Source organism: Garra rufa, chromosome 7 (assembly GCF_049309525.1).
Source record: "Garra rufa chromosome 7, GarRuf1.0, whole genome shotgun sequence".
NCBI classification, from domain to species: Eukaryota; Metazoa; Chordata; class Actinopteri; order Cypriniformes; family Cyprinidae; genus Garra; species Garra rufa.
Genome location: NC_133367.1, coordinates 42,429,875 through 42,445,598, shown reverse-complemented (window position 1 = coordinate 42,445,598; position 15,724 = coordinate 42,429,875). Strand labels below are relative to the sequence as shown.

The 15,724-nt window shown below is 34.2% G+C and overlaps 2 protein-coding genes across 2 annotated transcripts in view; one reads left to right on the top strand and one right to left on the bottom strand.

Annotated features, from left to right (window-relative positions):
- Nucleotides 1–129: 129 nt before the first annotated feature.
- rbbp9 (retinoblastoma binding protein 9) lies at nucleotides 130–3,577 on the bottom strand. The gene is made up of 5 exons (XM_073843870.1): nucleotides 3,425–3,577; nucleotides 1,391–1,433; nucleotides 1,205–1,310; nucleotides 511–596; nucleotides 130–424 (listed from the first exon to the last, which is right to left on the bottom strand). The coding sequence occupies exons 1-5, from the start codon at nucleotides 3,518–3,520 to the stop codon at nucleotides 201–203; spliced, it is 555 nt and encodes a 184-aa protein (XP_073699971.1). The 5' UTR covers nucleotides 3,521–3,577; the 3' UTR covers nucleotides 130–200.
- A 1,588-nt stretch (nucleotides 3,578–5,165) lies between these two features.
- Nucleotides 5,166–15,724, top strand: part of LOC141338175 (rho guanine nucleotide exchange factor 3-like) — an 89,315-nt gene continuing 78,756 nt past the window's right edge. Inside the window, exon 1 of the mRNA XM_073843731.1 lies at nucleotides 5,166–5,362. Coding sequence (XP_073699832.1) covers nucleotides 5,328–5,362 — 35 coding nt within the window. The 5' untranslated portion in view covers nucleotides 5,166–5,327. The remainder of the gene's footprint in view (nucleotides 5,363–15,724) is intronic.

The following is a 15,724-nucleotide window of genomic DNA, read 5'->3' as shown; positions in this document are numbered from 1 at the left end:
TGTTTGTTTGGTCTCGTGTGGATTTCTGCGTACTGCTGTAAAGAAAACTTGAGTATTTACGTGATATACTTGTATTGAAAATAAATGAAAATGGTTTCGCCATCCGCCACAATAATACACCGCCATCACTTCTTCATAAAATGCATGATTTATTTGGCCCCTCAGAAATGTAACTGGTGTATTACAGATAGTTTTTGTATTCAGCTGCTGGTTTTGAGCTTCTTTACTGCGTCGATGAGCTCTGGAAAGGCTGTGTTCTGGAAATGTCCACGGTCCGAGTACTTATGTAGATCTGCCTTTAGTCCATCAGCTACTTCCTGTTGCTCTTTCCAGGGCAGGAAGGGGTCGTCTGTAGATCCGAACTGGATTATGTACTTCACGTTTGCTCTGATCTTTTCCCATTCCCATGGCCGGCTGAAATATCCTGAGTGTAATAAGAGAAGGCACATGGATGTGATTAATTGTGAATAATCGATTTGGCGGCACTACTTGATTTTTAGTCAAACTCACCGCTCTCACGTTCGTTCTCATCGCCCAGGTCTGATATGTAAGCGCCGACCAGAATAATGGAAAACACTTTGTGTGTTTCTGCATACCTGAAAGCAAGCAATCAGTTTAAAACAATTAGTTTAGAAATGTGTGCCATTACACATTTATATTAATCATGTAATCAATCAAATCAGTTGTGAAAGTCAACTTACTGAAATGCTATTAAAACTTAGTTATTCTTCTTCTGAGACTAATATTTCTGACTCTATCTCCTCCTAGATCTTTAACTCTACAAACTCCAAACTCAGGCCAGATCTTCAGTCTGATCTGACTCCAGTTGCCGTAACTTTTCTAACTGATCGGACTTACAGTTTTCCTTAAAATGACGATTAAACCTGGGAAAAATACCATAGACTTACATTGATAGAATAGCATTCAAGCTTTAAAACTACTTTAAACTTTAATCTTTTTTCAGACTGAAAAACTCCACAACTTTTAAACTTTTTCAAACTCTCGGATCAGGCTTTCTCATGCCAACTTAAAGTTCGTCTTGACAAACTTTTTTTTATCTAGTTCAAATTTATCATTTGATCCATATCAGCTTATAAAAAGTAAGCCAAATAAGAAGCAGAAATCAATTAATTAAATGCTTTTTAATAAATATTCTACTATGCATAAAACCAACACATTTGCTGACGGGCAGATTCTCTGCTACCTCATGGCAGCAGCCGCTCCTGAGCTGTGTCCGATGATGACGGTTTCTTCATCACATTTCAGCTCCTTCTCCATGAACGGTAGCCAGATGCTCTCTCTGGCCGTTACTGTCGGTTTAAATGCAATACATTACAGCAGACATATAGGAGTCACATATCCTCTAATACAGTTTGGTGAGTTGTACTACCAGGATCTGGCATGTTCTTCAGCGCACAAGACACATCTGGAATCTGAAAACAGGATTTGTAAAAATACATCATATAGTATTCAATCTCTAACTGCAACCAAAATAAAGTATATTCAATATTCAATATGCACATTGATCAAAACTCTGCTGATAAACCACCCTCAGTTTGCCTTGAAACATGATTTATTTTTATTTTTTTAAGTAAATGTGAGAATATTTTTCAAATTGTTAGCAGCGCTGGAGAGATAATCTGGATTACGTAATCAGATTCCAAAAATTAAGCACTTGTAATTAAATTAAACTACATTTTGAAAATACTTGTAATCAGACTACAGTTATTTTTTATGGATTACATGATAACCCATATTTATACAATAGAAATAAATTATTCATATCGATTCTCCTAAAGTCCAACTTTTGAATTTTCCTTTCTTAAATGGTCTACTGCTTATATACATTCAGAAGAACTTCCAGTTTTGTGGAGATTCACACACAGACCAGTCATTATTAGCATTTGACCACTGATTTACAAAAAATCACTTCAGGTTTAAGAAGCATTTCAATAGTGCATCCACTACTAATAAACACATCGATTTGACCGGAAATGACACAGGCGTCTCCCAGAAGATAATAAGACGATGTACAAGAGGCGTCATTGTGGAAAAATATGTTTCTCAGCTTTTATTTACATTTGAACAAAAAGTGGCATGTCCAAAATTATTCATACCCTTTGCAAACTGTCACAGTCTTTGGGAAAATCCAAAGTTCTATACCATTCCAAATAGTCCCAGCTGTTCTAAAGCATCCTAATTACCCTGATTCATTGGGAACAGCTGTTTTAATCAACTCAACAGCTGAAAAACAGAAGCTCTCTTGGCCTTGGGCACCAGTGGACATTTCAGCACGACAACGACCCAAAACACACAGCAAAAGTGGTGAAGAAATGGTTAGCAGACAAAAACATGAACGTTTTGCAGTGGCCCAGCCAGAGTCCTGACTTAAATCCAATTGAGAATCTGTGGAGGAGCTAAAGATCAGGCTGATGGCAAGGAGACCCTCCAACCTGAAAGAGTTAGAGCTCATCGCTAAAGATGAATGGGCAGAAATACCAGTGGAGACATGCAAAAAGCTGCTCATCAATTATAGGAAGCGTTTGATTTCTGTAATAGCCAATAAAGGCTTTTCTATTGATTATTGAGAAGGGTATGAATAATTTTGGACAAGCCACTTTTTGTTCAAATGTAAATAAAAGATGCGAAATATTCATTTTTCCACAATGATGCCTCTTGTACATCGTCTTATTATGTTTTGGGAAAAGCCTGTGTCATTTCCAGTCAAAAAAAACCTTGCTGGTTGAATAAAAGTAAAAGTAACTAAGTCAGAATTTGCCAGGGGTATGAATAATTTCGGGCTTGGCTGTATCTATATCTCTGTGTGTGTGTGTGTGTGTGTGTGTGTGTGTGTGTGTGTGTGTGTGTGTGTGTGTGTTTTATTATGATTTATTTTAAAATGTTTTAATTTATTTTTATGATTTAATTAATTATTAGTTTTCCATTAAACTCATAACCCCCTGTGGATCCCTCAAACACACCAGTTTGGGAAACCTTGATGTAATAATGATGCACTTCATGTTTTTAATAACAACAAATATATATTTTCTTACTCTTCATGTCAGCAGGCTATTAGATTATTCTACTTAAAACAATGTGATAAACGAGTTTAGTCAAAAGCAATCTAATTATATTACATAAATGTGTAATGTAACGGATTACGTTACTAACGTTACAATTCTCGTCATGTAATTTGGAATCAGTAACGGATTACAAAGTAATCTACCCAGCTCTGCTTGTTAGTAACATATCAAGATGAACATTTACTGGACTGAAGCAACATTGATTGATGTTTTATGTTTGATATCTTTTGAGGAAGATTTATTTGTACATCTTTCAATCGTCGCTGTTTTATATTAATATCTCATTGATGTACATCACATCTGTCAGAATTCTCATCTTATAAAATACCAGCAGATCGTACCTCGTTTATTCGTTTCTTTGCCCATCCATACCAGTTGCAGTGCTCAATATTCCCGGCGCCGTTTCCCGGCACAATCACTGCTCTTTTCAGAGCCATTTATAACCCAACGTCAGCTCCAAAACCAAAACTTACACGGAAATAAACACCGCTCATGTGTGGAACAGCGAGTTTCTCCAATGTGATGCTGCACAGCGCCGTCTAGAGGACAGTCCGCCAGTTTTCTCTCCACATGACAGGGATTCCCGACCTTTTTGTCAGCCTTCCAGTAGTTCTTGTTACACGTTACTCAAAAATGTGATATAAACTGGAAACTGTGGGAGACACAGCAGATTTTAAAGGAGAAAACAAATTATAAGGTAAGAAAGAAAAAAGTAGTGTTTTATTTCTTTATCTGCATGTCATGTGACCATAACAAAAGTCAGAGATCCAATGGACATGCAAATGTGATACTTACTAATTAAAATATTTATTTTCAAATCCTCAAGTAAATGCGATGAAAGTTTTTATTATTTTTTAATTAAAAAATAATGTGTTCATCAGTTTTTGATGCAATGTTGAAACTCTTCTTAAACCTGAAATGATTTTTGTAATTCCAGTGCGGCTCAAATGCTGTGTAGAAAACTGGTCTCTGCCAAAATATCCACAAAACTGAGAAGAAAAAGAATTTCTGACGATGAAAGATGAAAAAGAAGATTATTTCCATTGTGTAAATAATATGTAACCATGCAGTCTATTTGAAAATGTAATTTAATCTAATTACAAGTACTTATTTTTTAGCCTATCACATAATCCAAATTACATGTAATCAGTTTTTATGGCAAATTGCTTAACAAATAGTGTTCAGTGGTTGAAGATGGTGCACATTTGCTCATTTTATTCAGTTAAGTTGCGCACACTCTTAAAAATAAAGGTGCTTTAAAAGGTTCTTCACAGCGATGCCATAGAAGAACCATTTTTGGCTCCACAATGAACCATTCAGTCAACGGTTTTTTAAAGAACCAAATCTTTCTTACCTTTTTATAATCTGAAGAACCTTCTTTTGCCACAAAGTAGCTTTGTGAAACAGAGTTAAAGGTTCTTTATGGAACCATTTAGACAAAAAAGGTTCTACTATGGCATCGTGAAGCACTTTTGTTTTTAAGAGTGTACACACAAAGAGCCTTTAACATCTGAAGAAGCTTTCTGTTTCACAAAAGGTTCTTTGTGGCGAAAGAAGGTCCTTCAGATTATAAAAAGGTAAGAAAGAGATGGTTCTTTGTGGAACCAAAAATGGTTCTTCTGTGGCATCGCTGTGAAGAACCTTTTAAAGCTCCTTTATTTTCAAGAGTGTACCTCAAAGTCAGCAATAATGTTTATTTGTCAACACTTTAAAGTCGCTGATTGCTCAAAGTAGTCGCAAGGGGGCGCAACGTTATAACAAGGCATAGTTGAGAAGATATAAATGAATGATTTACATACATTTTTAACTTTTTTGAAACAGATGTCAATAAATTGAATTGATATGAAACACATAACCTATAACCTATAGCAAATATAGTGTTTATTGGATGCATGAACTTTAAGGGAGGACACGTTATTGAGCATTTATAATGATCTGTGTACTGACTGTTGTTTTTTTCTGTGGGACAGATCCGTGCAAGAGCATTGACGCCCCGGGTGATCTGTCATCAGTAAACCTCTCCCATCCGACTGAGAGGAGGAGTGTGTGAGTGTATGAGAGTAGAAACAAGCAATAGGACAAATAACCGCTAGCTTTTTCATATCGAAGTCTAAGTTATGCAAAAGACGCGTGTATGTATATATAAACAGGCGCGCGCATGTCTGAGTATTAACTGTATCGATCGGGTTTAACTGATCAGTGGCCAATGGTGTGAGCGCCTCTCTCTGGATATCAACTGATTCAATGCAAACGAGCGTCGGAGGTGATGAAGGATCAGGGTAAGTGCCATTTCCACTATGAAATAAAGCGCATATCTCATTTATTTTACCAAAACAAATGTCAATACTAGCTATTGACCTGAGAAGCACCCAAAAATGAAAGCAAAAACAACTTTTTGCGAACTTTTCCACTATGTTATGAAAACAACATTTGTAAATATTCTCAGCGTGTTCAAAAGTTTTTAAACCTGAGCGTTCGAGGAAACATTACGGCAACATTCCATTTTAGAACATTGAAAACACTGGGAGTGTTACATTTGAATGTTCTCTGAACGTTCTAAAACAAGTTGAAACATTTAAATACGTTCTAAACGCGAAAAACAGTCCATATTATCAGTGATAAACTTTTCTTAATTAGTGTTTAATGTTACAAGTAACGCAAGTTACGTAATAATATAACTCTTTCCAAGTAACTAGTGAAACATCGCAGAGTTACGAGAGTTACTTTTTCAAATAAGTAACGCCAGTTACTTTTTTTTTCACCTATTTATTGATTAAAAGCTCTCCTGTCCAGATGTTTGAGAGAAATCGTAAGATGTTACTTTAGTTCTAGAATAAATGTGAACATGCATTAATTAATCTCACTCACTAAAAAATAAATACAGTGTTCTTCAAAATGAATAAAAACAGTAAAATTAAACGCAAACCTGCAATAATTAAATACGTTGAACAATACAAATATCCTTTATGTATTTAATCCCATTTTATTAACCAATGTTTTTGCTGCCGACCTTCGACGATCCAATTCATCCACACTAATAAGCAAAAATTACTCACGATAATCTAACATTTGTTTTCCTTTTTTACTGCTAAAGAGCCTTTTTCCTCTCTTCTGTGGTCTACTGTACAGATGTCAATTTACTTTTCTCTAAGCCTGAGGCTTTTGGTGTGAAAATGCTTTTACATTTGACAAAAATATAACTTTTTTATATTAAAAACAAACAAGCCCTGCTCAGATTTAAAAAGTAACGCAAAAGTATATCTTCATTAATTAATTTATTTTACCAAAACAAATGTCAAAACTGGGTAATACTATCTATTTACCTGAGAAGCACCCAATGAAAGCAAAATGAAAAATGAATGAAAAAAAAATGAAAGCAAAAACACCTTTGTTATAAAAACAACATTTGTAAATATTCTCTGCATTTTCAAAAGTTTTTAAAACTGAGCGTTTGAGGAAACATTACGGCAACGTTCCATTTTAGAACGTTGAAAACACTGTGGGAGTGTTACATTTGAATGTTCTCTGAACGTTCTAAAACAAGTTGAAACATTTAAAAACGTTCTAAACGCGAAAAACGTTCTCTTAATCAGTGGGGAAACGCATTACAAGTAACGCAAGTTACGTAATAATAATACTTTTTCCAAGTAACTATTGAAGTAACGCATTACTTTTTAATTGACAAGAAAATATCTGAGTTACTTTTTCAAATAAGTAACGCCAGTTGCTTTTTTTTTCACCTATTTATTGATTAAAAGCTCTCCTGTCCACATGTTGAGAGAAATTGTGAGAAAGATGTTACTTTAGTTCTAGAATAAATGTAAACATGAATTAACTCACTATTATCTCACTCACTAAAAAACAAATACAGTGTTCTTCAAAATGACTTTTTTCTTCTGCGGTCTACTGTACAGACGTCAATTTACTTTTCTCTAAAGAGGCTTTTGGTTTGAAAAGGCTTTTATATATATATATATATATATATATATATATATATATATATATATATATATATATATATATATATATGCTTTTTATATTAAAAACAAACAAGCAAGCCGTGCCCAAATTTATAAAGTAATGCAAAAGTAATGTAACACATTACTTTCCATAAAAAGTAACCAAGTAACATAATTAGTTACTTTTTTAGGGAGTAACTCAATATTGTAATGCCTTACTTTTAAAAGTAACTTTCCGACGAACTTGAGAGAACCTTGCCAAAATTTTCTCAACTGAGTAGATCTGTAACTTCTCTTTGCCAACATATTTGTCCTTTTGGATGATCAAAGAAAATCCGTTACACTAATTAAACATTTCACCCAAATTTCACCCAATAATGAAAGTCTTAAAAGCACAAGAGAACTGTCTTATATGCAGACCCGAAAATTTGTTAAACTTTGACTTTTTAGGAGAGGTTGAACTCTAAACACACAGCATTGTAATTCTCCAAAGAGTCTCCAAACACAACATGAGCTTTTCATGCTCTGCTTTACAGCGTCAGCTTCGGTTGGTTAGTTTCTGCCGTCTTTACGTCTTTATTTGAGAGTAGCGCAGTAGGTGGTTTGGGGTTCTGCGTGATTAGACATGTGAGAGTCTGTCATGACAGCTGTGGCCAAGGGTTGGACTATAGCCTATACTTTTATTCCCTGTATATTTAGATGCTGCAACAGATGTCTGAGTGACCGAGGGGTTCAAAAGTCACTGTGTCTATAAAGATATGATCTTGTAAGCCAGAAGGGCAGATGAACAATGGCTGGTCAGGGGACAGCGGATCGCTCACCTGTCCAATACGCTGGCAGGTGTTTCCTCAGAGCCCATGAGGCCAAATAACTTGGTAGACTTGCTTTACTGTAGGTCTGTTTCTCTGTGAAGATCCACAGCAGTCAGGTTTTCTGACAGCGCTGGCCAAGTAGAGATGACGCCCGGTCGGGCGAGGAGTGCAGCGGAGCGTGTCGAGTCGTAATCCTCACGCTAATGCCAGCTCAATGTGTTCAGAATAACCTTCTGACTGAGTCTGATCCTCACGGACCTCTTCCTCAGTTGGATTAGGGAAGTTTTCTTTGGTGTTTTCACAGCAAGTTCATGTCAAACCCAGGCCGGCTTCTACAAACGCTTGCGATTCCCATCAGCCTCTTCTCTCCCACAGTGCACATGCTCTATATGTCCACGTCTCATGTAGATATATGAGGATCTCTGTTACTGAAATCAAGAGTTTGTTTCGGACAGAACTGGTCAAAAGTTCACAATAATTTTCTAATATTTTTGTGAATGATAGCAGATGCTGCATTTATCTGATTAACATACAGTAAAAAAAAAAATACATAAAAAAAGTTTGTCAACTTAAAGACATGCTTTAGGTTTTTAGCTTGAAAGTTTAAAGCAGCTGTAAAAGCTTAAAGTTTTGAACTTTATATAGATAGATTAGCGGATTAGCATGTTGCTAGCATGATTACAATGTAGTTAGCATGATTCTAACATTTTTCTAGTTTAGTTTAGTCTGTTTCTAGCATGACTAGCAAGTTATTAGCATGTCATTAGCAAGTTTGTATTATAATTAGTAAGTTGCTAGCATGTTTCTAGCATTATTAACAAGTTGTTGGCGTGTTTCTAGTATAATTAACATGTTACTTGCATTATTATTAGCATGTCATTAGCAAGTTGCTAGCCTGTTTCTAGCATTATTAGCATGTCATTAGCATGTTTCTAACAGGATTAGAAGTTACTAGCATGTCATTAGCATGTTTCTAACATGATTAGCAAGTTGCTAGCACATTTCTAACATGATTCTATCACAGTTAGCAAGTTGCTAGCATGTTTCCAACACGATTAACAAGTTGCTAGCATGATTCTAACATTTCTAGGCTGACTAGCATGTTTCTAACATGATTAGCAAGTTGCTAGCATGTTTTCTAGCCTGACTAACAAGTAGTTGCTAGCACATTTCCAACATGTTTCTAGCATGATTAGCAAGTTGCTAGCCTGTTTTTAACATGCTTCTAGGCTGACTAGCATGTTTTCTAGCATGATTAGCAAGTTGCTAACACATTTCTAACATGTTTCTAGCATGATTAACACGTTGCTAGCATGTTTCTAGCACAATTAGCAAGTTGCTAGCATGTTTCTAGCCGGACTAGCAAGTAGTTGCTAGCACATTTCCAACATGTTTCTAGCACAATTAGCAAGTTGCTAGCATGTTTTTTTTAAGTCAACCTAATAGTATTGTGAAATATAATTGCAGTTTAAAATCTGTATTTAATATTTAAGTTCTCTGATGTGCAGCTGAATCTCAGCATCATTACTCCAGTCTTCAGAGTCACATGATCCTTCAGAAATCATCAGTTTGTCAATTATAACTGGTTCTCAATCATTCGTAATCATTCTCATTAATACCAGCGTCAAAAGCAGTTTTTGCTGCTGAATTGTTTTGTGGAAATCGTGTTTTTCAGAACTAAACGTTCAATAGAAGATCATTTGGTTGAAATAGAAACCTTTTCTAACGTTATAAATGTCTTTAGTTTAACTATTGATCAGTTTAATGTGCTCTTGCTGAACCAAAGTAGCTGACACTTACTGGATATCAATAAATCATTAACAACATTATATAACGATTAATAGGTCATTAGTTAATATATACTCAGATAATGTGCTTGTAAATGTTGACTAATGAGCTTATTAAACATGACCTAATGATTAGCAGCGATTACATTATTTGATGTAAATGCAGTAATTCTCTGTTAATCATTATGTAATTTTTAATACAGTCAATAGTAAACATTAACAAGCATATTATGTCATGTTGTTTATGTCTGTTAAGTAATCATCTGTTAAGTAATGTTTGTTAATGATTTATTAATAAAGTGTTACATAAAAGTTTTGGAAATCTTCATGTAGCCTTAGACTTTCTGATATAATAAAACTATTTTTTTCTCTGTAGCTTTTGAAAGAGCTCTGTTGACTTTAGCTACTCAACTTCAGCGCATACATGGGCTAAATGTATGTATGTGACGGCTTCTAAACCATTTCTAAAGGCTTAAGACAGTTTAGTTCCCTACCATAAAAATAAGTGACTCAAAAACATTACATTACATTGACATTATCATAATCATTATATTATTATAATTATTATAAATACCTGGATCTTCATAAAAGTTTGAATTTGTAAAGTAATGCAGTCTCTGGGAGGTTGAATAATTAAGTTGGTTTGAAAAAGCCAGTTTACTGAAATGCTATTCAAACTTACAGTTCTTCTTCTTCTTCTGAGACTAAATTTACCAACTCTGTCTCCTCCTAGAGCTTTAACTCTACAAACTCCAAACTCAGGCCAGATCTTCAGACTGATCTGACTCCAGTGGCTGGATCTTTTCTAACTGATCGGACTTACGGTTTTCCTCAAAATGATGATTAAAACTGGGGAAAATCCCATAGACTTACATTGAGGGAATGCTCAAATGATCAACACTATTCAAACTCCAACTGACAAAATTCAAACTCCAACTGACAAAATTCAAACTCCAACTGTCAACTGTCAGAATCCCTTCAGACTCAATCAAACTGACCTTCTATCTACTAGATTTATCTAATATTTCTCCAATTTCTCTAATATCTATCCAAGCCTACCAACTAGAATCATGTTAGTGACATGCTAATAGGCTAGAAACATGCTAACAACATGCTAATCAGGCTAGAAACATGCTAGTGCCTTGCTTATCATCCTAAAAATGCTAACAACATGTTAAGGATGTTAACATCATGTTAATAATGCTAGAAACATGCTAGTGCCTTGTTTATCATCCTAAAACATGCTAGCAACATGTTAATGATGCTAACATCATGCTAATCATGTTAAAAACATGCTAGTGCCTTGCTTATCATCCTAAAAATGCTAGCAACATGTTAAGGATGTTAACATCATGTTAATAATGCTAGAAACATGCTAGTGCCTTGTTTATCATCCTAAAACATGCTAGCAACATGTTAATGATGCTAACATCATGCTAATCATGTTAAAAACATGCTAGTGCCTTGCTTATCATCCTAAAACATGCTAGAAACATGCTAGTGCCTTGCCTGTCATGCTAGAAACATGCTAGCAACATGTTATTGATGCTAACAACATGTTATTAACATGCTACCAACACACTATTGACATGTTAATCATGTTACAAACATGCTTATCATTTTAGAAACATGCTAGCAACATTCTAGTAACTTGTTAATCATGCCAGCTACGTGGTAGTAAAATGCTAGCAACGTGTTGAAACATTAGCATGTAAACACAATCATGCTTGTATCTTGCTTATCATGTTAGTAATACTAAGAATGCATGCAACATGCTTCTCATGTTAGAAACATGCTAACAACATGCTAATCATGCTAGAAACATGCTAGTGCCTTGCTTATCATGTTGGAAACATGCTAGCAACATGTTTAAAATACAGCTAAAGATATGGTTATCAGTGCTGTCAAAATTAGCACATTAACGCAGGCAATTAATTTTTCCACTTTAATGGCATTAGAAATATAGGGTTGGCCATCCCACTCACAACTACGTCTGTCTCTTTTCTCTTCACAAGAAGTGCTTATTTAGTCATAGAATGTCTTTACGACTACATCAAATGGGACACTTTTCAAACTTCCCGACTTCACTTTAATGCTAGTCAAACATGTGTGGAAATGTACAGGTGACAAGGGAGCTTCAGTAGAACAACAGTGATCTGCGGTCAGATGAAATGTTGTCAGGCCATATGTCAGTAAAAACAGTTTTCCACACACTTGCTTCAATTCATTTCATATTAAAGCATTAATGAAACTAAGAGCATGCGTTTCAGATCCGCGTCACATTCAACAGGGGTAGGTCTTAAAGTAATAGCAGCCAAATAACAATAACCCAGCTAAATACTTTTTTTAATCTTAATATTAAGAAATGGTTATTGTGCACAAGAAGTACTCCAAATAAAGTTTAATTACAATTTTTACATCAATAAGTCTCTAGTGATATGTCAGTAAATATGTTTGGACTTCATGACTTGAACTATACTTAGTATATACTTGTTCTTGCATCCTGCATGCACATTTAGCTTCGTACTTCTCAGTTCACAAAGTTGAATGTCATACAGGTTCAAGCTGTGACAGCCTTTTCAATTTTGGGTGAACTATTGCTTTGAGAACTGAAAAGCCCTGATATGAAAGTTCAGGTGAAAGTGAAAGTTCCCACACAGTGGTTTGTGAATTCCAGGGTTTTTTCATTTTGAGAAGAGAAATACTTGTGTTTCATTCTGTGAGGAAGTAAGAGTTTGGCCAGAATCAGCAGGCAGAAAACTCCCTTTTTTTCCAGCACAGGGAGTAACAGGTCAGGTGCTGTCTGTGCACGCTCTCACAAAGCTCAAACTGTTTATCAGTGTCTAAAGAAACTGCGTAACGCATAACAGACACTGCCTTTATAAGCCTCAAATGATATCAGAATGTTCCTTCACTGCTTACTTTGAGCAAAGAGATACTGGGAAGATTCACACAGATGACCCTCAGTGATGCAGGCCTGAGTGGGTCAAGTAAAACTCAATATGTAACATACATAAGACATACATAAACCTAACATGACCAGCTTTACGACCACCTTAAGTACGAAAATTTAATCATTAGGCAGTTGATAAAATTTTGTTAATCAAGAAAGCATTTCTAATGAATTGAAATCATTAAACTTACAAATATTTACAATGCACATTTTTTAAGTAAAATCTAAGATTGTAATTAAGTATAATCTACTTAACTAAGTTAAGTCAAATTAGTAAAGGAAATAAGTAATTTTAACGTGCAGTTAGAGTTTGATGAGTAATTTTCTACTTAATTATTTTAAGTTTACTCAGCCACAGTATCTAAACTTTACTCAAACATTAAAGCACTGAAAACAATGCCATTAAAGCATGTGTTTCACTTATAAACATGTGCATAAGCAAGTAGACAGCTCCTTATTGTTTTTAGGGTTATGTGATGACTCAATGTAGTTACCAACCAAATGAACACAGAACACCTCAATACTTGACACATGATACACAATGACAGTAACAATAGTTTTTGAGTATTTTGAGTAAAAAAAGGAACTCTAGATGTTACAAAACAACATAAGCAACCATAAAACAGTGTTAATACATCTCAAAAACAGCAAAAAATGAACCCTATTAATTATTCATGCCCCAATGCATAATGAGAACAACAGGATCATACATTTGATATTTACTTAAACAATCTTTGTAAAAATAACAAAAAAGTCCAAGTAAAATATACTTAAAAGTTTCAATTTTAAATTAAATTAAACCAATATTGAATTTACTCGTTTTTTATTGTTGCCTGAACTCCTTTATTTAGAATGTAGAAATTACATTGGTTTTTCTGTATTGTTTACTTCACCGCAAAATCATTTTTACAGACCCTCCCTATTCAGAAACATTTTGCCATTTGTTTTGGGGGGTTTTTGGCTACCATTGACTCCCAAACAGTTCTTTCAAAGAAATAATTGGTTTCTTCTTTATCTACTGAAAACCAGTTTTGTAGTTTGGGGACAAATGAGTTTCCCTTTCCAGTTTTCTGACTGAGGCTGAAAGCAGAACAGATGGAAAGGCCTTGAAACATGGGAAGTGAGTAAGTGGGAAATGTCGAGTTGTAGTTCGGGGTCGAGTTACTGAATCAGATTTTCTTACAGCTGTTGAGCGGCTCGGTTTGCACCTCCTGTTCTCACATACTCACTCTTTTCTTGAACTCCCTCGTGTCCTGCGGCGTGTAAAAAGAGCTTGCGAGTGCTATTGCCTAATTCAGCCATGAATCATCAATTATGAAGTTTTGTTAACACTTTGTTGTTTAATGCTTTTATTACTAAAGACATAGCTGAAAATGTAATTATGATGAAATATAATTGCCAGTATTTATTTTCTGTTGTAAAAAACGCTGTGGACAGTGTTTTTATTTGCTAGAGTCTTTTTGGCCTGCTTTGGCTTTCTGCACCTGTTGTCCAAACTAAAGCCATCATGCAGACTGTGGCTCAGCTGTGGTAAAAACGCCTGGCATTAACTGACAGGTGGATTTTTTTGTTGTATCTGTGACTTCAGCAGAGGAACGTAAGGGACTCTCTCAGTCTCTTTGTGGTCAAATAGGGGGTTCCTTGTCACATTAAAACTAAAATGACCTTTTCAAGCAAAACATTTCACTGGAAAAAGTCTGCATGTATTATGTAAAGTACAGCTTTTATTCTGAGTTAGTGAGTGCAAACCAAAACTGGACCAAACAGCTGTGAGCAAATGAAGTGACATAACTGATGTATAAGCCACTCCTCTATGGAGCTTAAGACATGCTCAAATTCAAAACTACTTGAATTCAGATTCAAAACTTTGAATTAAGATTCAAACCTATTTGAATTCAAATTCAAAACTATTTGAATTCTAATTCAGAACTACTTAAATTCAGATTCAAAACGATTTGAATTCAGATTCAAAAATACTTGAATTCAGATTCAAAACTACTTCAGATTCAAAACTATTTGAATTCAGATTCAAAACTACTTGAATTCAGATTCAAAACTACTTGAAGTCAGATTCAAAACTATTTGAATTCATATTCAAAACTTTGCATTCAGATTCAAAACTCTTTGAATTCAAATTCAAAACTACTTGAATTCAGATTCAAAACTCTTTAATTTCAAATCCAAAACTACTTGAATTAAGATTCAAAATTATTTTAATTCAAATTCAAAACTATTCAAATTCAAATTCAAAACTATTTGAATTCTAATTCAGAACTACTTAAATTCAGATTCAAAACGATTTGAATTCAGATTCAAAAATACTTGAATTCAGATTCAAAACTACTTCAGATTCAAAACTATTTGAATTCAGATTCAAAACTACTTGAATTCAGATTCAAAACTACTTGAAGTCAGATTCAAAACTATTTGAATTCATATTCAAAACTTTGCATTCAGATTCAAAACTCTTTGAATTCAAATTCAAAACTACTTGAATTCAGATTCAAAACTCTTTAATTTCAAATCCAAAACTACTTGAATTAAGATTCAAAATTATTTTAATTCAAATTCAAAACTATTCAAATTCAAATTTAAAACTATTTGAATTCAGATTCAAAACTACTTGAATTCAGATTCAAAACTACTTGAATTCAGATTCAAAACTATTTGAATTCAAATGCTGTACATTAGAATTATTTACAAATGCCATTTAACAAAACGGCATATGTGGCAGTTAACATAGTTCTGAATTGTTGTTTTACTTGAATATTGAACATTTGAAATTTAACACAATGTTGTTTTATAGAGAAGCATTTTCAAACAGCTGATTTTTTGTTCTGAATTAGTAGACTTCAAATATCCAATTAGTAAAAATACAGCTGAAATACATTCAGAACATAATATTCAGTTTTGTTAAATGACACTTTTTTTTTGTCATATTTTAAGCTCCATACTCCTCCTGTATCTCTTGCCACAAATTCAAGACAATATTGCCTGGCTTTTTCTGCTAATTGTTTATTATTTTTAGAATTATTGTTAAGCTTTTTGTTTCAGTTCTTGTACGGAAAATAAAATGAAATATATTTACCGTTAAAATTTAGAATTCCGTTTAGAACAAATTCAGTTTATT